General features: G+C 43.1%; 2 protein-coding genes across 3 annotated transcripts; both read right to left on the bottom strand.

Annotated features, from left to right (window-relative positions):
* Nucleotides 1–13,915: 13,915 nt before the first annotated feature.
* On the bottom strand, nucleotides 13,916–17,007 carry bambia (BMP and activin membrane-bound inhibitor (Xenopus laevis) homolog a). The gene is made up of 3 exons (XM_049748739.2): nucleotides 16,465–17,007; nucleotides 15,044–15,322; nucleotides 13,916–14,937 (listed from the first exon to the last, which is right to left on the bottom strand). The coding sequence occupies exons 1-3, from the start codon at nucleotides 16,538–16,540 to the stop codon at nucleotides 14,519–14,521; spliced, it is 774 nt and encodes a 257-aa protein (XP_049604696.1). The 5' UTR covers nucleotides 16,541–17,007; the 3' UTR covers nucleotides 13,916–14,518.
* Nucleotides 17,008–18,338: 1,331 nt separating this feature from the next.
* On the bottom strand, nucleotides 18,339–24,153 carry waca (WW domain containing adaptor with coiled-coil a). 2 transcript variants are annotated; one of them, XM_049749233.1, is made up of 13 exons: nucleotides 23,901–24,153; nucleotides 23,735–23,765; nucleotides 22,935–23,127; nucleotides 22,732–22,823; nucleotides 22,188–22,303; nucleotides 22,008–22,117; nucleotides 21,662–21,913; nucleotides 21,475–21,597; nucleotides 21,213–21,367; nucleotides 20,845–20,969; nucleotides 19,993–20,194; nucleotides 19,799–19,926; nucleotides 18,339–19,720 (listed from the first exon to the last, which is right to left on the bottom strand). In XM_049749233.1, the coding sequence occupies exons 1-13, from the start codon at nucleotides 23,939–23,941 to the stop codon at nucleotides 19,651–19,653; spliced, it is 1,638 nt and encodes a 545-aa protein (XP_049605190.1). In that variant the 5' UTR covers nucleotides 23,942–24,153; the 3' UTR covers nucleotides 18,339–19,650. The 2 variants fall into 2 exon arrangements, with proteins under 2 accessions (XP_049605190.1, XP_049605191.1); XM_049749234.1 differs by having other exon boundaries at nucleotides 21,213–21,364.
* Nucleotides 24,154–25,167: the final 1,014 nt, after the last annotated feature.

Raw genomic sequence — 25,167 nt, 5'->3', positions numbered from 1 at the left:
TACCGTGGAGACAGACATGCAGGGAATGAGTTTCATTAGCTGAGCACTCAGCAGGCCCCTGTCAGTTACTCTGCTACTGGTGCAGAACGAGACGGAACGAACAAATACGAGGGAGCCTAATCAACGGCGCAGCAAGAAAAACAAGCTTCAAAGTCAATGTGTGCATTCACCACTTGTGAAGAAGCCACGTTAGATAAAAAGTCATCTGTCCTTTCAGAGTCCATTTTTCTGCCCCCCCCCTCACCCCATTGACATCCATTAGATCTTAAATCAGCAAACAACTTTGCTGATTATGCACCACAAGATCTGAGCAGCAGGTCATGGGAGTCATCATATCCTGGCTGAGTTCTCGAATCTAATGAATTGGAAGCCGGCCGTGCGGGAGCTCTCACTTTTGGAGCAGCCAGCCAGTGAACCAGGCAAGCCAAGCACATTGGAGCGCCCTCCTCGCTCGCCTCTTTGTAAAAGTGCTGCACCATTCAGAGAATGCAACAACCTCGCTGTAACAAGGTCATGGGAACTGCGAGGAAAAAAGTGGAAATTGATCCAGAATGCGGTTGTTTCATTTTGGCAATTGCTGACACTCGTGTTGTTAGCTCAAATGAAGGGTAACGCCATCAGCTTTGGGATACTACTTCATAAAATATACTCCCATCTTGAGTTTTTCGTTTTATTGAACGTGATGCTCATCGGATCGGGGTAAAGTCTTTTAAGGGGGTGGCTTTGGGTCTGTGGTGAGACCGCATAGCACCTCCTCTCTCCTTGTCTGTCAGTCCGTCCATGTTAATCGCACCTCATCTGGTTTCTGTTTGCAGCTTTGTCCCATGCACTGTGCAAACATGCGAACACCACAAAAACATCACAAAATAATTGTGGTAGGGGGGCTGGATTTGATTAATTGAATTTCTATTTATTTCAACAGAAAATATTGATTAATGGATTGCGACAGATTCAAACAACAGAAAATTACAAGATAAATAAATATTGTATTTTTAGGCTATTGTATTGGCTGGAATTAAATTTGAGGTTTACCAGATGTTTGTAAAAGAAATATGTTTGAACATAACCACAATCCGTCAGTTACAATAACCGAGAAATGCGTGGTGAAAAATTTTTGGACGTGCAAAATGTAATGTACTGTAGTGTGAAAAAGCACACTTGGCTTTTTCTTATGTTCACAACGCTTCTCTCTTGCACAGCGCTCAAGCTGTATGAGCTGACTGAATGATGAATGTGCTTCTAGAACTTTTTAGGCCCTTTGTGCATTTTCTATACTTCCATTGATAAAAATCACCGAGCAAGGACGTTAAAGGGACGGAAACATCACATCACGCTCAAGGCTGTCACTTGGGAAGCGTTTATATGAACTTGTAACATTAACAAAGCTCCGCTTACATTCACAAACCGGGTTTTTATATAACCCCTGTCTCCCTGAAGCCAAACTGACCCCCGAGTTTTTGGATCGGATTCAACTCCGGTTGTAATAGCTGAATTTATTTTAGTGCGACTGTACTCTCCCCTATATTTAATAGGCTTTACTTTTTGGGGGGGTTACGAAATCAGACAAAAGCCCTCAGATCACATGGCCCGAAAGTCTGAACAAGAACTTCACTGATAATGTCGCGACAAAGAAAACATGTAGAAAAAATATATGGGGGGAAAAATATTAGAGAGGAGTTAAGTCCCATTAGGTCTGAGCTACAAGCCATACCATTCCAAGCTTGGGCCTCCTGACATCTAAATGGAACGGGAGGTAAGCCAGGGCTTCCTGTCAGACTGCAGGGCTCTCAGGTTCCACCTCTGGTCCAAATTATGTCTGTCTGTCCCAGCCCAGGCTGCCACAGCAACCCTCACCCTCTCACTCAGCCCCAACATTGAACGAGTAGCAACTCAAATACTTGGGATTATTTCCCACAGTAGCATGATTTTTTTTTTCTGGATAAAAATGTATGAAAATTATACGTTCAATTGGATTCATTGTTTCGACTTCAGCCACATAGGTGGAGCTAGAAAAACCGAGTATTTATGCCAACTGCTAAAAAAATATCCTGGGTCAAGGGAGGAATGTAAATGTAGTTTCTTCTACCGTGGCTTCACCCCCAACCCCCCTTGGTCCTGACTGCAGACAGCAAAGGTCTGCCCAGTGTTGAGGAGACAGCTTTAATTTGCTTCTCCTTCTAATGCTCCACAGATGAAGGACTCCACAGTCGCCTTAACCACACGGGACGTTCCTGGCTCCTGAAATGAGCAGGTCTGCACTACACAAAGTTTCAGTGCTGAGTGGAGAAAAGTGACGGGTTGAGAAACTAAGTAGGGGCAGTAAAAGCATTTTCCTGTACACGGGGGAGTCAAAGTTGGGGGTGAGGGGGGTGGGGGGGATTATCACAACCATCTCTTTAATGGCGGACCGGGGAGAATCGAGGAAAAAAAGCAGCCACAAACCCCCACTGTGAGGGGAAAAAAATCAAAACCCCAAATTGTCTTACCCGGCTCATGTTGAAGAATGGTACAAAATAGCCACAGAAGTATGACGTGATGTTCACTCAATCATATCTAGAAGGCAAACGAAGTGACATTCAGAATAAACACGCCCTAACAGCTCAAATAGCTACAGGGCAGATGGCTTATCTGAAAACTCAAAAGGGCTTTAAATGTCCTTTTGTGGTTTGAACTTCAGAATCTGATAAAGTCGGGCTTTTTTAGCCCTGAGGGCAGAGGGCCTCCGTTAAAGATGATCTTCAACAACAATGGCTCTTCTCAGAGAGCCCGTAACCATGTGCCTGGGACCTTGACCCCAGTGGTAAACTATGTTTCCACCTGATGATGAATAGTAGAGCAGGGCTCGACTTGGATATATATTTGTATTACCGTATTTTCCGGACTATAAGGTGCACCGGACTATAAGGCGCACCTTCAATGAGTGGCCCATTTTAAAACTTTGTCCATATATAAGGCGCAGATTTTTAATCCAAATCAAATCATTCTCCAGTTTATCTTTTTTATTTCAACTTTAGACGCAACAAATTACTTTATAATCACAAAATAATGATCCATAGTCTTTTTGATTCATCATTCATAGTCTTCAGCAGGCCACTTATGATTGATTTCATGACACAATGCTTCCTGCCAGTTTAAATTTAGGAATTTGGTCCATATATAAGGCGCAATGTCGGCTTTTGAGAAAATTTTAGATTTTTAGGTGGGCCTTGCAGTCTGGAAAATACGGTAATTAATACCATGTCCCATTTGTAAAGTTAGTTAACATACAAAAATCCGCTTCACCGAATAAAACATGTCTGTTTAATGTCTCTGTTTATTTTTAGTTATCTATCATTAAACACAAAAATATCCTTCCCGATTTCTCATGGCCGTTGAGACATTTTCCTCCAAACATTCCCAAGGAAATGTCATAAAGTGTTCCAGCGAAGGAGTAACTACCCAACGTTCCCGAACATACAGCAGCTCCTTACATGTGATTCGACATGCCCCTGGGCACTACGCTGAACACGTGGTTGCGGTGTTGGCTTGATCATAAACAAATAGATCCATTCATTTTGTCAGGAGGAGGGACTAGTGCTCCACTTGCTTTTATCACGCAAACTTTGGCAGCATGAAGTAATCGGTCTGGTAAAATACATCAACATGTTGTACGGCTTGACTCGACAAAGCCAGAATAAACACCAGATGAAGAGGGGCTATAAAATATGTAGTCGGGCTTTATTATTTAGTCTATGGGGTTCTTGTAGTCCAAATGACCAAAGTTACACTGCAGGAGATAAGCGGGGGCTCGTAAATACTTGGCTGTCGTCATCCCTGCTCTTGGAAATAAGATCTGCCACGACCTTCTGACCTCTGCAGATGAAAAATTTGTAAGGCCAAACATGGCATAAAAATACACACGGCAACAAAACGTGTGTGTGTGTGTATATATGTGTGTATTTTATATATACAAGTAACATTAAATTGAATTGGACCACACATTTTTTAATCCCCGTAAACCATATAATACCACGGGCATGAAAATGTCGCTTGAGGCTTGTGTATGTTGGGAGGAGATCTTTTTTGCTCCAGGCTCAGTAATCCCTGGGATCTCCAGCCACAATGAGCACACATCAGAGTAAACAGGCAAGTATTTAGTCCCAAGGCTAGGCTGTCAGCCCAAGGTGCACATCTCCATTCCATAGAAAGGCACGCTTGCCTTCTGCCAAGCTAAATGGCTTTGTGGAGGCTATTATCATCGGCTTCCGGCACGCACACAAGTTTTGGGAGGTCACTGCACCTCTGGGTGCCCTTCATGTTTATGTTGTGCTGGTCATGTTCTCAGGTTTACAGTGTTCAAGTTGGCATGGTAGCTTTCAGTTTGGAGGCGTTGTCAAGTATCAAGCTGAAAAATGTGCTCAAAATCAGAAGTTTTGTATTCTTACTGAATCATTCTCCCACAGTGTTCTCCATACTTTGAAACCCTAACCCTAGCTTAAAACCCATGTTTGAAACCCTGACCAATGTTTTAAACCCATGTTTGAAATCCTAGCTCTAGTATGAAAACCTACTTTGAAACCCTAACCCTAGCTTTACCATTCAAACCAAGGCTAGGGTTTCAAACTAGGTTTTAAAACTAGGGTTAGGGTTTCCAACTAGGGTTTCCAACGAGTTTTAGGATCGCTAATTAGGGTTTCAAACTAGGGTTAGGTTTCCGACTAGGGTTTTAAACCAAGGTTAGAGTTTCAAACTAGGTTTTAAAACTAGGGTTAGGGTTTCCAACGAGGGTTTCAAACTACTTTTAGTGTTTCTAAGCTTAGGGTTTCTAACTAGGCTTTCAAAACTAGGGTTAGGGTTTCCGACTAGGGTTTCCAAGGAGTCTTGCCATCGCTAATTAGGGTTTCAAACTCGGGTTAGGGTTTCCGACTAGGGTTTTAAACCAAGGTTTTCTAACTAGGCTTTCAAAGGTAGGGTTAGGGCTTCCGACTGGGGTTACCAAGGAGTCTTGCCATCGCTAATTAGGGTTTCCGACGAGGGTTTTAAACCAAGGTTTGGGTTTCGAACTAGGTTTTAAAGCTAAGGTTAGGGTTTCCAACGAGGGTTTCCAACTATTTTTAGGGTTTCTAAGATTAGGGTTTCTAACTAGGCTTTCAAAGCTAGGGTTAGGGCTTCTGACTGGGGTTACCAAGGAGTCTTGCCATCGCTAATTAGGGTTTCAAACTAGGGTTAGGGTTTCCGACGAGGGTTTTAAACCAAGGTTTGGGTTTCGAACTAGGTTTTAAAGCTAAGGTCAGGGTTTCCAACGAGGGTTTCCAACTACTTTTAGGGTTTCTAAGATTAAGTTTTCTAACCAGGCTTTCAAAGCTAGGGATAGGGCTTCCGACTGGGGTTACCAAGGAGTCTTGCCATCGCTAATTAGGGTTTCAAACTAGGGTTAGGGTTTCCAACGAGGGTTTTAAACCAAGGTTTGGGTTTCGAACTAGGTTTTAAAGCTAAGGTCAGGGTTTCCAACGAGGGTTTCCAACTACTTTTAGGGTTTCTAAGATTAGGTTTTCTAACCAGGCTTTCAAAGCTAGGGATAGGGCTTCCGACTGGGGTTACCAAGGAGTCTTGCCATCGCTAATTAGGGTTTCAAACTAGGGTTAGGGTTTCCGACGAGGGTTTTAAACCAAGGTTTGGGTTTCGAACTAGGTTTTAAAGCTAAGGTCAGGGTTTCCAACGAGGGTTTACAACTACTTTTAGGGTTTCTAAGATTAGGTTTTCTAACCAGGCTTTCAAAGCTAGGGATAGGGCTTCCGACTGGGGTTACCAAGGAGTCTTGCCATCGCTAATTAGGGTTTCAAACTAGGGTTAGGGTTTCCGATGAGGGTTTTAAACCAAGGTCTGGGTTTCGAACTAGGTTTTAAAGCTAAGGTTAGGGTTTCCAACGAGGGTTTACAACTACTTTTAGGGTTTCTAAGATTAGGGTTTCTAACTAGGCTTTCAAAGCTAGGGTTAGGGTTAGAGCTAGGGTTAGAGCTAGGGTTAGGGTTAGAGCTAGGGTTAGGGTTAGAGCTAGGGTTAGGGTTAGTGCTAGAGCTAGAGCTAGAGCTAGAGCTAGGGTTAGGGTTAGAGCTAGGGTTAGAGTTAGGGTTAGGGTTAGAGTGAGAGCTAGGGTTGGGTTTGAGCTAGGGTTAGGGTTAGGGTTAGAGCTAGGGTTAGGGTTAGAGCTAGGGCTAGGGTTAGGGTTAGGGTTAGAGCTAGGGTCAGGGTTAGAGCTAGGGCTAGCGTTAGGGTTAGGGTTAGAGCTAGGGTCAGGGTTTCCGACTAGGGTTTCCAAGGAGTCTTGCCATTGCTAATTAGGGTTTCAAACTAGGGTTAGGGTTTCCGACGAGGGTTTTAATCCAAGGTTAGGGTTTCGAACTAGGTTTTAAAGCTTGGGTTAGGGTTTCCAACGAGGGTTTCCAACTACTTTTAGGGTTTCTAAGATTAGGGTTCCTAACTAGGCTTTCAAAGCTAGGGTTAGGGCTTCCAACTGGGGTTACCAAGGAGTCTTGCCATCGCTAATTCGGGTTTCAAACTAGGGTTAGGGTTTCCGACGAGGGTTTTAAACCAAGGTTTGGATTGCGAACTAGGTTTTAAAGCTAAGGTCAGGGTTTCCAACGAGGGTTTCCAACTACTTTTAGGGTTTCTAAGATTAGGTTTTCTAACTAGGCTTTTAAAGCTAAGGTTAGGGCTTCCGACTGGGGTTACCAAGGAGTCTTGCCATCGCTAATTAGGGTTTCAAACTAGGGTTAGGGTTTCCGACGAGGGTTTTAAACCAAGGTTTGGGTTTCGAACTAGGTTTTAAAGCTAAGGTCAGGGTTTCCAACGAGAGTTTCCAACTACTTTTAGGGTTTCTAAGATTAGGTTTTCTAACTAGGCTTTCAAAGCTAGGGTTAGGGTTAGAGCTAGGGTTAGGGTTAGAGCTAGGGTTAGGGTTAGAGCTAGGGTTAGGGTTAGTGCTAGAGCTAGAGCTAGGGTTAGGGTTAGAGCTAGGGTTAGAGTTAGGGTTAGGGTTAGAGTGAGAGCTAGGGTTGGGTTTGAGCTAGGGTTAGGGTTAGGGTTAGGGTTAGAGCTAGGGTTAGGGTTAGAGCTAGGGCTAGGGTTAGGGTTAGGGTTAGAGCTAGGGTCAGGGTTAGAGCTAGGGCTAGCGTTAGGGTTAGGGTTAGAGCTAGGGTCAGGGTTTCCGACTAGGGTTTCCAAGGAGTCTTGCCATTGCTAATTAGGGTTTCAAACTAGGGTTAGGGTTTCCGACGAGGGTTTTAATCCAAGGTTAGGGTTTCGAACTAGGTTTTAAAGCTTGGGTTAGGGTTTCCAACGAGGGTTTCCAACTACTTTTAGGGTTTCTAAGATTAGGTTTTCTAACTAGGCTTTCAAAGCTAGGGTTAGGGCTTCCCGACTGGGGTTACCAAGGAGTCTTGCCATCGCTAATTCGGGTTTCAAACTAGGGTTAGGGTTTCCGACGAGGGTTTTAAACCAAGGTTTGGATTGCGAACTAGGTTTTAAAGCTAAGGTCAGGGTTTCCAACGAGGGTTTCCAACTACTTTTAGGGTTTCTAAGATTAGGTTTTCTAACTAGGCTTTTAAAGCTAAGGTTAGGGCTTCCGACTGGGGTTACCAAGGAGTCTTGCCATCGCTAATTAGGGTTTCAAACTAGGGTTAGGGTTTCCGACGAGGGTTTTAAACCAAGGTTTGGGTTTCGAACAAGGTTTTAAAGCTAAGGTCAGGGTTTCCAACGAGAGTTTCCAACTACTTTTAGGGTTTCTAAGATTAGGTTTTCTAACTAGGCTTTCAAAGCTAGGGTTAGGGCTTCCCGACTGGGGTTACCAAGGAGTCTTGCCATCGCTAATTAGGGTTTCAAACTAGGGTTAGGGTTTCCGACGAGGGTTTTAAACCAAGGTTTGGGTTTCGAACTAGGTTTTAAAGCTAAGGTCAGGGTTTCCAACGAGGGTTTCCAACTACTTTTAGGGTTTCTAAGATTAGGGTTTCTAACTAGGCTTTCAAAGCTAGGCTTAGGGCTTCGACTGGGTTACCAAGGAGTCTTGCCATCGCTAATTAGGGTTTCAAACTAGGGTTAGAGTTTCCGACGAGGGTTTTAAACCAAGGTTTGGGTTTTGAACTAGGTTTTAAAGCTAAGGTTAGGGTTTCCAACGAGAGTTTACAACTACTTTTAGGGTTTCTAAGATTAGGGTTTCTAACTAGGCTTTCAAAGCTAAGGTTAGGGTTAGAGCTAGGGTTAGAGCTAGGGTTAGGGTTAGAGCTAGGGTTAGGGTTAGGGTTAGAGCTAGGGTTAGGGTTAGAGCTAGAGCTAGAGCTAGGGTTAGGGTTAGGGTTAGGGTTAGAGCTAGGGTTAGGGTTAGGGTTAGAGTTGGAGTTAGAGCTAGGGTTAGGGTTAGAGCTAGGGTTAGGGTTAGAGCTAGGGTTAGGGTTAGAGCTAGGGTTAGGGTTAGGGTTAGAGCTAGGGTTAGGGTTAGAGCTAGAGCTAGAGCTAGAGCTAGGGTTAGGGTTAGGGTTAGAGCTAGGGTTAGGGTTAGGGTTAGAGTTGGAGTTAGAGCTAGGGTTAGGGTTAGAGCTAGGGTTAGGGTTAGAGCTAGGGTTAGGGTTAGAGTTAGGGTTAGGGTTAGGGTTAGAGCTAGGGTTAGGGTTAGGGTTAGGGTTAGAGCTAGGGCTAGGGTTAGGGTTAGGGTTAGAGCTAGGGTTAGAGTTTCCGACTAGGGTTTCCAAGGAGTCTTGCCATCGCTAATTAGGGTTTCAAACTAGGGTTAGGGTTTCCGACGAGGGTTTTAAACCAAGGTTTGGGTTTCAAACTAGGTTTTAAAGCTAAGGTCAGGGTTTCCAACGAGAGTTTCCAACTACTTTTAGGGTTTCTAAGATTAGGTTTTCTAACTAGGCTTTCAAAGCTAGGGTTAGGGCTTCCCGACTGGGGTTACCAAGGAGTCTTGCCATCGCTAATTAGGGTTTCAAACTAGGGTTAGGGCTTCCGACGAGGGTTTTAAACCAAGGTTTGGGTTTCAAACTAGGTTTTAAAGCTAAGGTTAGGGTTTACAACGAGGGTTTACAACTACTTTTAGGGTTTCTAAGATTAGGGTTTCTAACTAGGCTTTCAAAGCTAGGGTTAGGGCTTCCCGACTGGGGTTACCAAGGAGTCTTGCCATCGCTAATTAGGGTTTCAAACTAGGGTTAGGGTTTCCGACGAGGGTTTTAAACCAAGGTTAGGGTTTCGAACTAGGTTTTAAAGCTAGGGTTAGGGTTTCCTACGAGGGTTTTCAACCACTTTTAGGGTTTCTAAGATTACGGTTTCTACCTAGGCTTTCAAACTAGAGTTGGGGTTTCAAAGTAGGGTTTCATACTAGAGTTAGGGTTTCAAACATGGGTTTAAAGCACTGGTTAGGGTTTCAAAGTAGGGTTGTAAGCTAGGGTTAGGGTTTCAAAGTAGGCTTTCATACTAAAGTTAGGGTTTCAAAGTCGGGTTAAAAGCTAGGGTTAGGGTTTCAAACATGGGTTTAAAGCAATGGTCGTTTTTTGTGGTCTGTGAAGACTAATTGTGCATCAAATTCTTGTGTCATTACGAGAATTGTACATTGTCTTGACTTTTAATATCTTTTTTCTCAAAACTTTATTTCTCTACTCATAACCTTTCAAGCATAAGCCTAAAGTTTTTGCTACAGCTTCTATCTGACACAATTTTACTGAAACTTTTTCTTGCAAAGTTTACTGGATGACTAAACATTCCCAACATTATTATTTTTCATGCGGAGCATAATTTATATCTCATAAAGTTAACAGCATTCTGAAGATAAATGTTTAGATGGACGGGATGAAGTAAATGAAGATCTGCACTAAAGAGGCACTTTTATCCAATGGGAGGAAGTGAATTTGCTAAATATTTACAGCGCATCCTCTTTCGGTGGACAAAGAAGATTTATTTCTGCAGGCATACAAGTTTTACGTAAAAGAAATAGTACTTTAAGTTCCACTGGAATTACAAACTGTGTTTATTTCCATGAATTCTTTGTTTGTTTGTACTGGGAATAGCTAAACAGCCCGAGAGTATCCATGATATTATTTATGCCACAGATACAAGTGGTACCAAATAATGTGGAGGTTTGAGTTAAAAACAAGTTGAGCAAACTAATCCATGAGGAGGTGTGAAGATGTGTGACAAAAGTCAAAGGTAGCTGTTGGTAACGTTCAAACGGTTACATTCAGGTCAGGTCAACAGAAAAATGTCTGCGCCTACACTGGGTGGGAGGAAGGTGTGCTCTCGTATGTAAGTGTTAACAGGTTCCATGTGTGTTTACACCTCATACACTCTTCCAACATGGACGTGGGCCCTCCTGCATTGGCAGAGCTAAAGGGGGGGGGATGCAGGGGCACTGGCCGCCATTGAAATATGCTTGGACACCCCAGGTACCAGGCCAGATAACATTTCACCCCATTTTGTGGAACCCCTAATATCTTTGGACCTCACATATCGTTTAAAACTAGTTTAAAACCCTAGTTTGAAACCCTTTGTCTTGTCTCTATGCCACCTAATAACACCTAAGACCAAGCCAAAGTGGACTGAGGCTAAAGCAAACAGCAGTCACATTAGGCAGCCCAAGCAGAGGACATTGTTATGATTACACGTGTAATAGTCCTGCGGGAGGCCCCGACTATAGGCTGAGCCCCCGCTAATGCAAGCTGCCGCTAAGTGGTTAGCTGCTAATAGAGTTTTCCTGTCCTAATGGAAAGAATCAAGGGTCAGTTCTCAGCGCATAGAAAAACTCTTCATTGAGAATCTACACTAAATGACTGACTTACTATTAACTTACTATTGTGACTTTTCAATTAATAAACTATTTTGTATATTGTAGTGTTGGCTTGTGAGTGAACGATTGGTTCAAAAGAATGAATATTTTCAGTGAAAAGTGAACAAATAACTTACTAAAGTGATGCGTTCTTTTTTCAGTTCATATGACTTCGACCAGTAGGTGTCGGTAACGCGCATTGAAGCTGGTGCCACCTCGCCGTAAAAGAACACGAAGAAGAAAATGACGTAACTTCATGTTCATCGCGAGAACGGATCAGTGAGGGCTGGACTGCCTTCTTTCCCGTGCATCAATGGATCAGTCGGTGAACGCGTTGCGTCTCCCTCTTGGCGAGAACTATGCAAGCTAGAATGTAGATTTACGACTTGCCAAGGAAAGAAAGAACCACTCACTGAAACACCACTTCTTTTATGCACGGGAGATAATGCTTCTCTTTGGGTAATCTTTATTTTATAACACTTATAGTCGTTAAATAAAGTGTATGCATATATACGCCTAAATATTATCTAATATATCTGCTGCAATTTCACATTAGATTGCTGGTTTGAAATGTACTTTTATTATTATTATTATTGTTTTAATAAACATTTATGTTAAAACTTGTCTGGTGTTTTATTCCTTGTTTTTATATTCACCAATTAAAACATTGTCTGATCAGACATTTGGTGAACTGCTCTATATGACAATATGAATGTGTTTTACGTTTTGTCCCCCAAGATAACAAATGTCAGCATAACGGAGTTTTTTTTCCAACCTTTTATTCAAACACAAACACATTCGGTATAATAACACCATCATCACATCAACATCCAACAAATACAAAACTAAAAAATCAATGTCAGCATAACGTGTGTCGGCTGGCATAGCAGCAATCTTCACCAACGATCCTGAAGGTGGCAGTGTACCAAATGGAGTCTCCGAGTGACGTCACAAATCAACCAGCCAATCAGAAAGTGGGGGTGAGGGCGGGTGTGGCACTTTTCACTTTCATTTAAGCTTTGACCATGATTTTTCCCTAACGAACTGGCCTGTTATTAAATACACCTGAAAATGGCGGTGTACCTAATGTCCGAGTGATGTCACAGATCAACCAGCCAATCAGAAAGTGGGGGTGAGGGCGGGTGCGGCACTTTTCACTTAAACCAGGGGTGTTGACCTCCAGTCCTTGAGGGGCCGCGTTCCAATATGTTTTCCAAGTTACCCTCGTTAAGCGCACCTGCGTGAAAACTTTTAGCTCATTTCACCTTCAAAAAGAGCTAAAAGTTTTCACGCACCTGCACTTAACGAGCGAATCACACGGACACTCCATTAGGTACACCGCCATTTTCCAGTGTACCTAATAACAGGCCACTTTATTAGGGATATATCATGGTCAAAAGTCACAGGTGTCAAGCTCTAGTCCTGGGGGCCGCGTTCCAATATGTTTTCCAAGTTACCCTCGTTAAGCGCACCTGCGTGAAAAGTTTTAGCCCATTTCACCTTCAAAAAGAGCTAAAAGTTTTCACGCACCTGCACTTAACGAGCAAATCACACGGACACTCCATTAGGTGCACCGCCATTTTCAAGTGTACCTAATAACAGGCCACTTTATTAGGGATATATCATGGTCAAAGGTCACAGGTTTCAAGCTCTAGTCCTGGGGGCCGCGTTCCAATATGGTTTCAAAGTTACCCTCGTTAAGCGCACCTGCGTGAAAACTTTTAGCTCATTTCACGTTCAAAAAGAGCTAAAAGTTTTCACGCACCTGCACTTAACGAGCGAATCACACGGACACTCCATTAGGTACACCGCCATTTTCAAGTGTACCTAATAACAGGCCACTTTATTAGGGATATATCATGGTCAAAGGTCACAGGTTTCAAGCTCTAGTCCTGGGGGCCGCGTTCCAATATGTTTTCAAAGTTACCCTCGTTAAGCGCACCTGCGTGAAAACTTTTAGCTCATTTCACCTTCAAAAAGAGCTAAAAGTTTTCACGCACCTGCACTTAACGAGCGAATCACACGGACACTCCATTAGGTACACCGCCATTTTCAAGTGTACCTAATAACAGGCCACTTTATTAGGGATATATCATGGTCAAAGGTCACAGGTTTCAAGCTCTAGTCCTGGGGGCCGCGTTCCAATATGTTTTCAAAGTTACCCTCGTTAAGCGCACCTGCGTGAAAACTTTTAGCTCATTTCACGTTCAAAAAGAGCTAAAAGTTTTCACGCACCTGCACTTAACGAGCGAATCACACGGACACTCCATTAGGTACACCGCCATTTTCAAGTGTACCTAATAACAGGCCACTTTATTAGGGATATATCATGGTCAAAGGTCACAGGTTTCAAGCGCTAGTCCTGGGGGCCGCGTTCCAATATGTTTTCAAAGTTACCCTCGTTAAGCGCACCTGCGTGAAAAGTTTTAGCTCATTTCACGTTCAAAAAGAGCTAAAAGTTTTCACGCACCTGCACTTAACGAGCGAATCACACGGACACTCCATTAGGTACACCGCCATTTTCAAGTGTACCTAATAACAGGCCACTTTATTAGGGATATATCATGGTCAAAGGTCACAGGTGTCAAGCTCTAGTCCTCGGGGCCGCGTTCCAATCAGAAAGTGGGGGTGAGGGCGGGTGTGGCACTTTTCACTTTCTGTTAAGCTTTGACCTTAAGTTTTGATTATTTGATTTATAAAACAAAATAAAAAGGATCAGTGTGTGTGTGTGTGTGATTCATTGAGTGAACTGATTCTAAAGATTCAGTTCATTTAAAAGAACTGGAATGCACATCACTAGTATATTGACAGAATAATGTGAATTTCTTTTTTTAATCATGCATTTTTTGTTTTTTAGAGACAGCGTTTTGTATATCAGGAGACCTACAGGCAGTGTAGAAGGAAAATCCCTTGACCTCTGAGGAGAAGCAGAGACCGAGTGGGAGCAGCTCAACCACAGAACAAGGCCCTACTGTTCCACCCCCCCCCCACCCACCTCCACATCATCCTGCTAGGCACACCTTTGCATCCTGCTTTACACACACATGACCTGCCAAAATATGACCACAACTGCATGTTTAACTCCCCCCTTCCAATATTAGAATTTACATAAAAAAATCCATTAAGTCAAATAAATAAAAAGTCACTTTTAATGAAGTCTTTCACACTCACAATCAAGCAAAATCCGATCACACGGAGCGATGTAGAACATTCACCTAAAACAAGACACACTGGTCGGTTTTGAATCAGACAAAATATATATATATATTTTTAAAAATTTACAATAAACTTGAATGTACACAGAGGAGTGTGTCAGTCAATTTTTAACTCCTCAAATTCTTGTACCCTGGTGTCAGTGTAAAAGTTTTTTTTTTCAGCAACAACATTTTCTTTTATACAAATGTGCAAAATTCGGATTGATGTGGAATCCTTCAGCGCTCAGTGTACAAGTCCAGGATCCTCGGGTGCTCTCGCTGCACCCTCGCAGTCCCGCCCTCTCGGGTTTAAACACGGCTCCTCGCTGCTTTGCCTTTTCATTTTTCAAGTAAAGTGCTCCTCTAGCAAAAACCACACGGCATGAGATCAGTCTCGTATTTTTTTGCCACTGGTAAAAATAAATGAAAACACAGACCCAACGGGAGAAAAATATGGGAATGTTTTTTTTTTCTTTCCGGAGTTAGAAAAAAAAAAAAAGTCTGCAACACTTGAGGGTCGCTCCTGAACAGGAAGTCATACAAACTCCAGTTTGCCGTGACCGCTATACATCCCCCAGTGGACAAGGGACAATATCTTATCATTGCTGAGATCCGCCTGTCTCATCTTATCACAAGTCAGACAGCAGTTTTCATGACCAGTGACTGGCACCATGCACTCCAAGTCCAGCTTAGCCACGTGTCCCTTTTTAGTGTGGTGGCCGTGGAAGCTGTAGTGAAGCCGCGAGAGCATCTGCTGCCGCTGGTCCTGCAGCCGCTTGTTCTCGCTGCGTAGCATACGCAACGCTAACATGATGAGCAGGACCAGTATGAGGCCGCCTGCGATGGGCACTGCGATGACCGCCGCTCGGAACCACACCTCCTTAGCCGAGGCTAGCTCCTGGACCCGCGTCACCAGGTTCCTGTTGTTGCTCTCCGGCTGGTACCGATTATGATCTGAAGAGATTGAAAATCAGAACAATAAAGCACCATTTATGATATTTGTCACATATATATCTTATTACATAATTAATAAATTGATTTGGCTTGATATATTTCTTACCTGTGGAGTCCCTTGTGTGCGCCAGGTCATGCAGGCCTCTGTAGTTACACATGTCGTCATGGCAACAGTCCAGAGTGGCGGCACCAGCGAGGGCGTCTGCGCCTCTCTGGTTGCTACAGATGTCGCCGGCGTTGGCGATGGGGTCTAAACACCCGTGTGTGAGGGGAGAATTTGAGCTGAGTGGGTCCAACACCTTGGTGAAGCAGGCGTTCAGCTCAGACTTGCACATGTAGCCCGTTGCCACACAGTGCGGCGCGTCACAGTAACACCTTATTTCTCCTGGAGGTGACAGAAATCAGAGATGATGGTTAGTTCTCAGGTTCTTGAACCCCTAGAGTTGTTTAAATTAATCAATTAGGAAGACAATCTTTTTTCGTGTTTTTTGTTTGATTATACGAATGTAAAAAACGTGCCTTGGCGCAAGAAAGGTTGAGAGAAACACAACTATATTGACATCACTCCTAAGGCATCAATTTTAACTAGACAGGAACTAGTATGAAGTCAATTTCTTTCAACTCAAATGAAAACTTATATAGAAGTTGGGGAGGGGCTCCTCTTTCCATTTGCAAGTGAGGAGTGGGGTGCTGACACACTACTGATGTCCCGAGACAACTACCTTATCATTATGACTGCCTGCTGCTTCTAAACCAGACCCAGTCATTAGTTCATCCAGGACCTCTTCCTTCCTTCTTCTCTACATCAGTGTTTCCCAAACTTTACTGTCCAATTTTATTGCAAGAAGTGGATTCATAATTTAATAATACATACTTCTTGTATTTAACCTCAATAGATTGTTGCAGGTTATAGTCTACTGTTAACAAGGGTGAGAGAAAAAAAATCTTTCTGAGTGCCAGTTCCCTCCTTTTTGAATGTTTCGGTGCAGGGGCGCATTCATTAGATCAGTGTTTTGCCTGGGAATGATTGGAGCAATAGGGCCCGCCAGGTCATTTGGAGAATATTTCATTAGTGAGGAGAGGCCCCTTTGTGGGCTGGAGGGGGGTGGATGAGGGAGGGTCGACCTGAGCACGGAAGCTTTTTGGCCCAGTTCACTTTTTATATGAATGGCAGCTTTAAAACCGCTGAAGGTATACTTTGGGAGACAATGCAACTAAATATTTTGATAAACTGACTGTTAAAAATGCAAGGGAACGATTAGTTTGCTAGTTAATAGCAGATGCGTTATTTCTAAATATTTTTGTCGTCCAACGCGAAAACTTGCGCGTGACAAAAAACACACAAAAAAAACCCACACAATTATGACTTAACATATTTTAAAGGCTATATGCTGCGTGTCTGTACGAGGAAGAATATATTGGTGATTATTTTAAGCATTTTATGGTGAGTTTCATTCCAGACATGGTTTTACTCGGAAGCGGCAAAGAAGAAACGTGGCACAAGCAGCGTAAAAATACTTATATTACCTTTTGTGAGTAGAATAGCCATGGCGCAGAGTTCCAGTTGCAGCCAAATTGAAATAAGACTGAAGTGACGATCCATTGACGCCAAAGTTGACGCGCAACACGCGCTTGTGTGTCCGCAACTTGCAGCACGATCGTCCCCAAAGCCAAGAGCTGGACGTGGAAAAAAAAAACGCTTTACATGGAGCTACAGCGAAAAGCTGGCCATTCCTTCTCATTAAAAAGTCAACAAACAGTTCCGCCAGAAGTAGAAAAAGCTTCCTCTAAGCATTCAAAAGTTGCTTTTAAAAACCGGTCCACATTGCAAGAGACGCAAAAAGCTACTTCAAGTCCAAAGAGAAGAAAAAGAAAAAAAAAGAGGATATACTCCTGTTTTGAAGCTTGTCAAATTATGCAGATAAAACTGCTGGGTTGCGTTATCTTTTCATGTTACTGAAGATGCTGAAGCAACATCGAAGTATTCCTGGAAGGAGAATTTGATGAAAACGAAGGACAATCCCGTTTTGTCAGACACTACGAGCAAACTCCAAGTAGTCAAAATATAGCAGAAGAAATAGCTGTGGTCTGCTTTAACTCCGCCCCTTCAAGCTGATTGGTCAGTTTGTCAGGAAAGTTTGTGACGGTCTACCCATTTCAAAATAAAATCATTTTATTAATGAGTGTGGGTGGGTATACTACATATGCCAAATACCGCCCCGTGCCGGATAATAATGGGAATAATTGAGGCAAGGGTTAGTCAAGAAATGTCATGTAACTAAGTGATAATTTAAGAAATGTCATGACACTAAATGATTATTTAAGAAAAGATTAAAGTTATACGTTTGTTTAGAATATCTGCAATTGTGGCTTTCAACTACTACTATGAGTCTATTAATTATGCATATATCTAGAAAAACAGTAATGTTGCATTTATTTTATTTATTTAATTCAAAATTAAATTGGTTATATGTTTTGGCTGTATGTTTAGGTCATTGCTGGGTTGAGTCATTTTACTACATCTCGGAGCTATTGTCACTAAAGTGTGGCCAGTGTTTGTACCTGCAGCGTCATCCCAGCCAGGTTGACGCCGGCCTGAACCTTCAAGCCTTCAGGCGACTAGGCTGCTATTGCCACTTAGGGAGGAGCGGACAGTCGTTAAGAGAAATTTGCAATCCAAAAAGGCTCATGGCGCCGCTGAGACGACAGCGCACACAAGCAGGCGCGCGCGCACATCCACACTATGTATGACATGTCACAATCTGCAATGCAAAATCGAAGGCTCTAGTGTAGCAGTAAAAATACATTCTAAATCCTCCTTGATGTTTGTGCAAGTTCATTTAATATGCTTGAAAAGTCATTTACGCGCACTATGAATAAAAAATTATATGGCTGCAATAAATGACGCGTTCTGCAAGAAGCCTACAGCCAAGTGAAAATGAGGATACAACTGTAGTGAAAAAATACACATGACAATTACAGCAATTATCTACAATTCCCAGAGGCGCCAGTCCGCCTTGTGTCAGACTGCTGCAGATAGAAATGTCTGGAGTCGAGGAAATACTGCTTTCTGACTTGAAATTACAATTTCAAGTGTGTTATTCCTTCTTATAAATATCAAATAAACTTTGTATTAGAATCAGATCATTTAAACAACGTGAATTGCAGCATTGTGGCTGCGTTTTATTTTAGTAAGTAAAGTTTTACTACCACCTAGTGGTGATAATTTATACAACATCTGTACTGGTGTGGCGTTCTATTTTAGTAGGCAACGTTTTACTACCATCTAGCGGTGATAGTTGGTAGTAGCACCATTTGTATGCTCACTCATTTGATTCATCAATTCGACTAAACTTGATATTATCCACCTTAAATCAGAAAACAATAAGAACAGGCCATGCTTTTTGAATATCTTTTCTTTTATTTTTGTTATATTTAGTCAAACAGAAGGTCAAAAAAAGCCAACAGGAAAGGGACGTGTAGGCGAACGAGACTTTCAACAAGGCACTACTAGCATCATATCAAAGCAAACCCAACACTCCAATAAAATAAGCGGGGCTTCTCTTTAGCTTAACATGTTTACTAACATACATACAATTCACATTTGAACCTTGTGACCGACCACACACACCTCTGCCCAAACCTACCTATTTGCTTCTTGTCCCTTCCTACAGAGTGCAAATCAAAGTGTAGATCTCTACAACTCTTTATAAATAAACCATTTGAACGTTGTCCACTTTGACTGTACAATGGAATGAACCTGCATCTCAAAAGGGAAAATATATATATTTAAAAAAAAAAAAAAAAAACCTTGGAGGATGTGGCAGGACCAGGCTGAAGCCAGTCAAGGGATGTGGGAATGTATTGTAAGCAACTTCCCATTGATTATTTTTGATTTGATCGATTTGGAATCACACATAGCCACACACTGCCAGGCACTATTTCATCAAGACTGGGAGATGCAGGGCCACCACAAGCTGCAAACACACCACCCGACTACTCGGAGAAGTTGTGTTGGACTTAGCTGGAAGGGGATGTTTCACCATGCCTGAGTGCACTTCACCCCAAAAGGGCTAGGGAGGGGGGGGGGTCATGAGTTCATTGAGGTTTGAGGAGGAAAGGGAAAAACGATACCAGTGTTATTCTGTATAAGCTCGGCTTCTGTGGAAAGGTGCTTTCTTGAAAACTGTCTGCAAATGTCTGACGCAAACACTGGCCGATCAGTGAGATATCGGCTTAAGATCCTTCTGGCATTGACGAACTGACAACAGGAAGCTGCGGACGAGTTCACGCAAAGGAAAGAATGTCGCCGCCTCGGCGCTGATTAGATGTCAAGAGCTTTTGATAGACACGGCTTTCCATGGCTTCATTCTACAAAATATATTTACAACATAGATAACATCTACAAGAAATCTACATTTCTTTTTTTTCTTTCCATTGTTTTTTTTTAAACAAAGCAGAATTGTGAATCACCCCTCCTCTCCAAACAGCTTATCCTTTCCTTCTTCCTTGGCTCGTTACGGCCCGAACGGTCCAAAGCTAACCCGACGACGGCTCCTGTGTGCACGTGTGAAGATGGGCCTCGAGAGAAACCCAACCGCCGCTCTGCCTCTGGCTTCCAGCTATGTGCAATGGGTCTCCCGCCTACTGTACCCTTTTTTTCTTCCTTTAACCATCCTCAAAACGCCCGCTTCGATTTGAGACGAGAAGTTCTCAGACCATGAAAGAATTCTGGTTCTTCAATTTTTCAAGTTCTTTGATTTGCTGTCTTAGAAACAGTATCCTGTGAGAGGAAGAAGTTCAGAAGAGAAATGTTACGCACGCATTTGCACTACATGGGACTCGCTCGCTTACTACTTACCTTTGCTCGCGCAGTGTGGCTTGAATCTCGCTGACTCGGACCAAGGAACGCAGGTTTTTTAGCTCTGTGCAGTTCTCGGACATGCAAATGCTGCCCATGGTGTGAGCCTCTTCACGTAATCTTGATGCCTGCACCACAATTTTATATTATACATGAATCCCATTAATCATATTTGCACAGCGGCGGCTACAAACCTGTTTCTCTGCATGTTCAGCAGGCCAACCTTGAACATGCTTGATAAGATTCTCGTTGAAGTGAGCAGCGAGGGTGGGCGTGAAGGAGCAGGAGGGCCGGGTTGTCGAGGAAGTGGACGCGGTGGAGGCAGACGTGGGGGTGGCATTGCTGCCGCTGCCGGGTGCGACGTGGTTGGGACTTTGTGAGGGACTCCTCTGACTGCTGCGGTCGACAACAGAAGCACAGAAAAGCCTCAAATTAGGTGCACAATTATACGGAACTGGTGGGGGGAAGAAAAAAAATACACTGTCATTAACTTTCAGCTATTTCCCTTTATAGCCTCTTGATATTGAGTATCAATTATGTCAAAATACTTCATCGTAAATGTGTCTACAGTTAAGTGTCAACCCAAGAAAATAAGCAGTGAGCCAGCCGTACATGACTATGCACCATTCTGCAACTCAAATAAGCTGCAGACACAGCTCCATTTACTTTAATGAAATAACTACTACCCAGGCTACACAAATATGCAAATGAGCCATAATACATTCACAACATGACTTTAAAAGTGTTACTTTACATTCACAAACGGTGCTACTAAAATACAGGACTCAACCATATTTCCAATAATAACCAGCAGATGGCGACAAAGACCACACATTGCCAGGAGACTGACTCCAGCCTGCATCTTGTGTGTCAACAAAACTCCCAAATGTGAAAACCAGTCTTTTTTTCCTTCACAATTTCAGAATGCTCATGCAGATAGATACATTAAAGATGTGTTGTTTCTGCTGTAAAATTCTGACATGCATGCCTCTCTGCATCACAGGCAATAAAACAGCACGCTATCAATTATGTCGACGTGCTCGTACCTTTGGCGCTGGAGGGTGCGTGGTGACGCTGTGCTAGCATCATGAGTGTGCTGTTTATCGCTGGGGAGCGGCTGTTGGCCTATCTGCTGCGAGTGAGATGACTGCTTGACTGCTGGCGAGCTCACCTAGAGAACAATCACCAAATGTGCAGTATGATGATTTGAAGCTGGACTTGTCCAATTGATCAATTCTGATTCCACACTTGTATCAAATTTCTTGCTTATGATTTTTTCTTTCCCGATTGATGTTCACAAACATTTACAGCAGACATACGAAACAAGCTTGCAAGTAACTCGATGAGCAGCAACAAGCAGTGACAAGACGCAAAGTTGGGAATTCTCACAAACAGTAGGCTCTTATTTGCCAACCTTTGACAGCGAGATGCCCGCCTGTGTGCCGAGGAGGGGTTTGAGGGGACCGGCGTTGGTTTGCGGCGTGCTGATGCGAGGAGAAACATAGGATCTGGGCGATGACGCATCTGACGTTAGCGACATCGGCGACTGGTTGGACTGCTGAGCTGCTACTAACAAAAAAGAAAGCGTGAAGTGCAATGCAAAAATGTTTATCCACATTACAAATTTGGCCCTTTGAATAAAATCTATATTTTTGTACCCCACAGGTTTCTCTTACCTTGGCTGGACAGTTGAGCCGCTTGAGAGAGAATCGTAGTAATATTGAAAGGTGACGGTCCAGCAGTAAGGAGCTTATGAAGCATTGACTGTAACGAAGCTTGCGTGACAGCAGCTGTCAGAACTAAACAAAGGAAAACAAGCGTTTGTACACTAGTCAAAAAAAATACTATCGCCTGCTTACGCACCTTCGTTTATTTTAGCCATGTCCATGCTGGCATTATTGAGCTGCAGGGCAGTCTGAAGTGCAGGAAGAAGCTGGCGTAACAAGGTGGGGTCTTGGAGAAGCGGAGGCGCGGGGGACTGCAGGACCGGAGAGACGGGGACGGTGGAGGACGACGACGTCCCCGGCGTTCCTGAAGAGGGGTTCGAGCTCCCTGAGCCGGAAGACGAGGACTGCGTCGCCTGAGTCGTCGTGGGTTTCGTCGTGGACGCCGACTCTGAACCGAAAGCGAGGTTGGTGTTGTCACTGTTTTGCTGAACGACGCATCCATGAAAACATTTGACAAGCAGACACGCTCGTGCGGTTCTTACTTGCTGCTGAGAAACCAGGGGGCACCGATGTCTGCAGTCTGTAGTCCCTGTCCTTAGGAAAACTGTTAACAACTGCCGTCTGTTTTGTTGTTTCTTTTTGACGCTGCTCTCTGGCAAATATATTCACAATCATAAATAAATAAATGCCGACATATTCAAACGCTTTGGTGAATCGGCTACCTCTCAAGCCATTCCTTGGGTTTCTCCCACTGGGACACCTCTGTTCGGCAGTTGTAATAGTATTTCTTCCCAGATGAGCTGATGTGTTCCGACCAGTCATCACCTGGCTCGTGGGTCTGAGGAAAAAGAGATGTCGGGAACAGGTTCTATCTGACATCTGATGCAAGAGGCTGCAATGTCATTTCAATTAAACGCCAAGCTGGGTTTTGAATTCAAGTCAAGGCTCATCCAATGAGTTAAACAAAGACTACCACCAGAAAGACTTTGCACCACTACCATTTTTCATTATACTACTATAACTTCATTAAATGTTCTTTCTTAATATAGTTAAATTTCGATCTTAATCTCCCCAAATGCCCATAAAAAAAATACAGTTAAAAGTGGACCACTTAGATAACATGCATTTTATCACATCTAGTTCAATTTGTGAAGCCTGCAGGGTGATACATGACACGCACGCACGCAGACAAACACACGAAAGTTGCCGTCATCAAGAAACAATCCAAGCAGTTGTTCTTAATCAAATCTATCAGAGGCTACTTACTGTGTCTGAAGCTTTGCTAGGGTTTGAATGTGAGTTGGAACTTTGAACGCTACTGTGGTTATGAGAATTTTCATGTGGCGAAGAACTGGTCCCTGCAACACAAAAATAATTGTGTTTCACTTATTTGATGATTGAACATATCTTGTACAATCTCTTCCAAAGGGAAGTAGTTGTCCACTTCAAATTTAAACTGCTTTTATCACCTCCATCGCGATCCCTGGCCCTGTGAGCGTGGACAGCCTTTGCTCTGCTGTGTCCTGTGCTGTCACTGTGTTTGTTTTCTGGGCTGTCAGACCTCCGAAGCACTTTGCAGGGAGGGGTGACATCCGAGTGGTCTCGCAGTTTTTCATGTCTGTGATCCCCTCCTGGATGGCTCTTGGATGAATATTTGAGAGTCTGAAATAAAAACAATTAACATGCATCACACTTTTGTCAATGGGACTAATCATCAAGTATTAACTAGAAACCTTCATGATCAGGTGTATCAGTTTATAAATCTCATAATTGTATATTGAATTACTAATATTATCACTCGTGACAACGTGAGAGGACGAAAATAACAGTTCGAGATTGCGACGTAATGTGACGTATGGAGTGTGGTCGTAGTTAAAATTACTGCAGCATTGCATACCTTTAACATGACCACTAGCATGCTAACCTTTAGCCATTCATGTTTGGAACGTTGAAAGGTTACAAATCGCCAGCTAGATTAATAATTGCGGTCAGGCCTTAAACTGACAGGCTAGCAGGCATGCTAACAAGCTAACAGCTTGAACTGCTGTAAAACTCGCCTGAATTTTTCCACTCAGCGACAGGCTGCAATTAATGCAATAACTATGGTTATCTGTCGGTAGTCTGCACAGAGTAATGTTGCAGCCGTAATTACAAACAAATGTATACTTTTCACTTTTCCGCACCGACTGCGGCCTGTTGAGCTCCCTAGAAGCCTGAACCGGAGTTTCCATTTTAAGCTGCTAGCAAGCTATGCTTCGCTTCCAAGTACCTGATAGGGCTGAGAATCTCTTCGGTCGCACCTGCAATAAGAAGGAAAGAACATGTCAACGTTGAGGAATGAATCTAAATGTACGTGTAACTTTCCAGACACTTGTTTTGGTTCCAGTAAAAATGGCGGATTGACAAGCGTTGGAAAATGTCAAAAATATATTTACCCATCGCCGAGTCTCGGTTGTTTCCTCGCATACATTACCATCAATGCCGTGTTAGTGTGTTTAGAGTGGGGATGTGAAAGACTAATGACGGCACTGTGTTTTTCTCGCTAATTCAGCGGGCCGAAATGGTCAATTTCAGCCTAGCCTGGTAGGTATTTTGATGCTATAGGCAGCGGTGGTTGGAAAGAACGCCCTCCTTCCCTCAGTCCATTTCCCGCACAGCAGTTGTGGTCCTCCGGATCACACGATAAAACGTAGCAGTGCGGTGCTAGCCGGGTTGCCAGGTGATTCAAATTGACGCCAATTTCAGGGTAATGCATTATAAAGTATCGCACACTCAAAACGTGCATTTGTGAATGCTCAAAGTGTTGCACACAGTGTGTTTATAGTTTGGATGATATTTGATAAATTAGGCATATTGAACGCTGTAGCGTTTAAGCATAATGAGGGAGCCACTGTTCAAACTTGGCAACCTAACCAGGAAGCGTGTGCATCCCCTCTTGAATGCTGCACAACTTGCACTCTTGAGTGAAACCTCTGTCAATATCATAAAACTGTTCATGTTTGCAATTTGGTAACCAAAGTGAGAGCATATTATTAATAATTTCCAGGCATAAGGTATAGTTACACCTTTCTATGTTGAACAGTTACTACTTGGTATGCACTGCCGTCTAGTGGCCAATTTGTGATATTGCAGCAAGAGTTCCTTAGATACCTCTGTCATTCCACTCTCTCAAACAGTGATGACATAAATTCATTGTAGAAAAAGTTAAAGGGTCATTTATTTTATTGAAAAATAGAACACTCCCTCTTGCCAACATTTATTCTTTCCAACACGAGTCATTTTTTCTACGGCCTTTAGAGGGAGCCATCTTACCGCATTTAACCTGTTTCAAACTCAAACAATATCACTCTTTATTTAGAGCACGACTATACGCATCAGAAGACAATTAATCAGAAGACAATTATCATAGAGTTAATACGTCATAGTCATCTCTGAAAACAAATGTCATATAACATTTTTATGAATGCATCATAGTGCGCTCGCGTACTTGCCTTGGGTTGGCTGGACAACGCACCAATGAAAACAAAGCATTTAGGTAAACAATCCACCTTTTAAAGGCATAGGCCAATGAACGAAGGGATGGGGCGGTCCCTGGTGTCATCCCCCTCAGTCGATACAGACTGCAGATCAGCGTGTTTTTCCTTGTGTTCAACACTTAACATAGTGTCTAAACAGACAAACTGCTTCCAAATCAGCAACTAA

Source organism: Syngnathus scovelli, chromosome 18 (genome assembly GCF_024217435.2).
Source record: "Syngnathus scovelli strain Florida chromosome 18, RoL_Ssco_1.2, whole genome shotgun sequence".
Classification (NCBI taxonomy): Eukaryota; Metazoa; Chordata; class Actinopteri; order Syngnathiformes; family Syngnathidae; genus Syngnathus; species Syngnathus scovelli.
Note: the sequence above shows the minus strand (reverse complement) of the source record. Positions and strands in the feature narration are given on the sequence as shown.

Excerpts from the sequence above, each read along its gene's own strand:
- bambia (XM_049748739.2), bottom strand. The coding sequence starts at position 16,540 with ATGGATCGTCACTTCAGTCTTATTTCAATTTGGCTGCAACTGGAACTC. Across the intron at positions 15,323-16,464 it reads GGCTATTCTACTCACAAAAG|GAGAAATAAGGTGTTACTGT; the intron begins GTAATATAAGTA and ends TGTCACCTCCAG. Across the intron at positions 14,938-15,043 it reads GCACACAAGGGACTCCACAG|ATCATAATCGGTACCAGCCG; the intron begins GTAAGAAATATA and ends CAATCTCTTCAG.
- waca (XM_049749233.1), bottom strand. The coding sequence starts at position 23,941 with ATGGTAATGTATGCGAGGAAACAACCGAGACTCGGCGATGG. Across the intron at positions 23,766-23,900 it reads CAACCGAGACTCGGCGATGG|GTGCGACCGAAGAGATTCTC; the intron begins GTAAATATATTT and ends TTCTTATTGCAG. Across the intron at positions 22,304-22,731 it reads CTAGCAAAGCTTCAGACACA|ACCCACGAGCCAGGTGATGA; the intron begins GTAAGTAGCCTC and ends CTTTTTCCTCAG.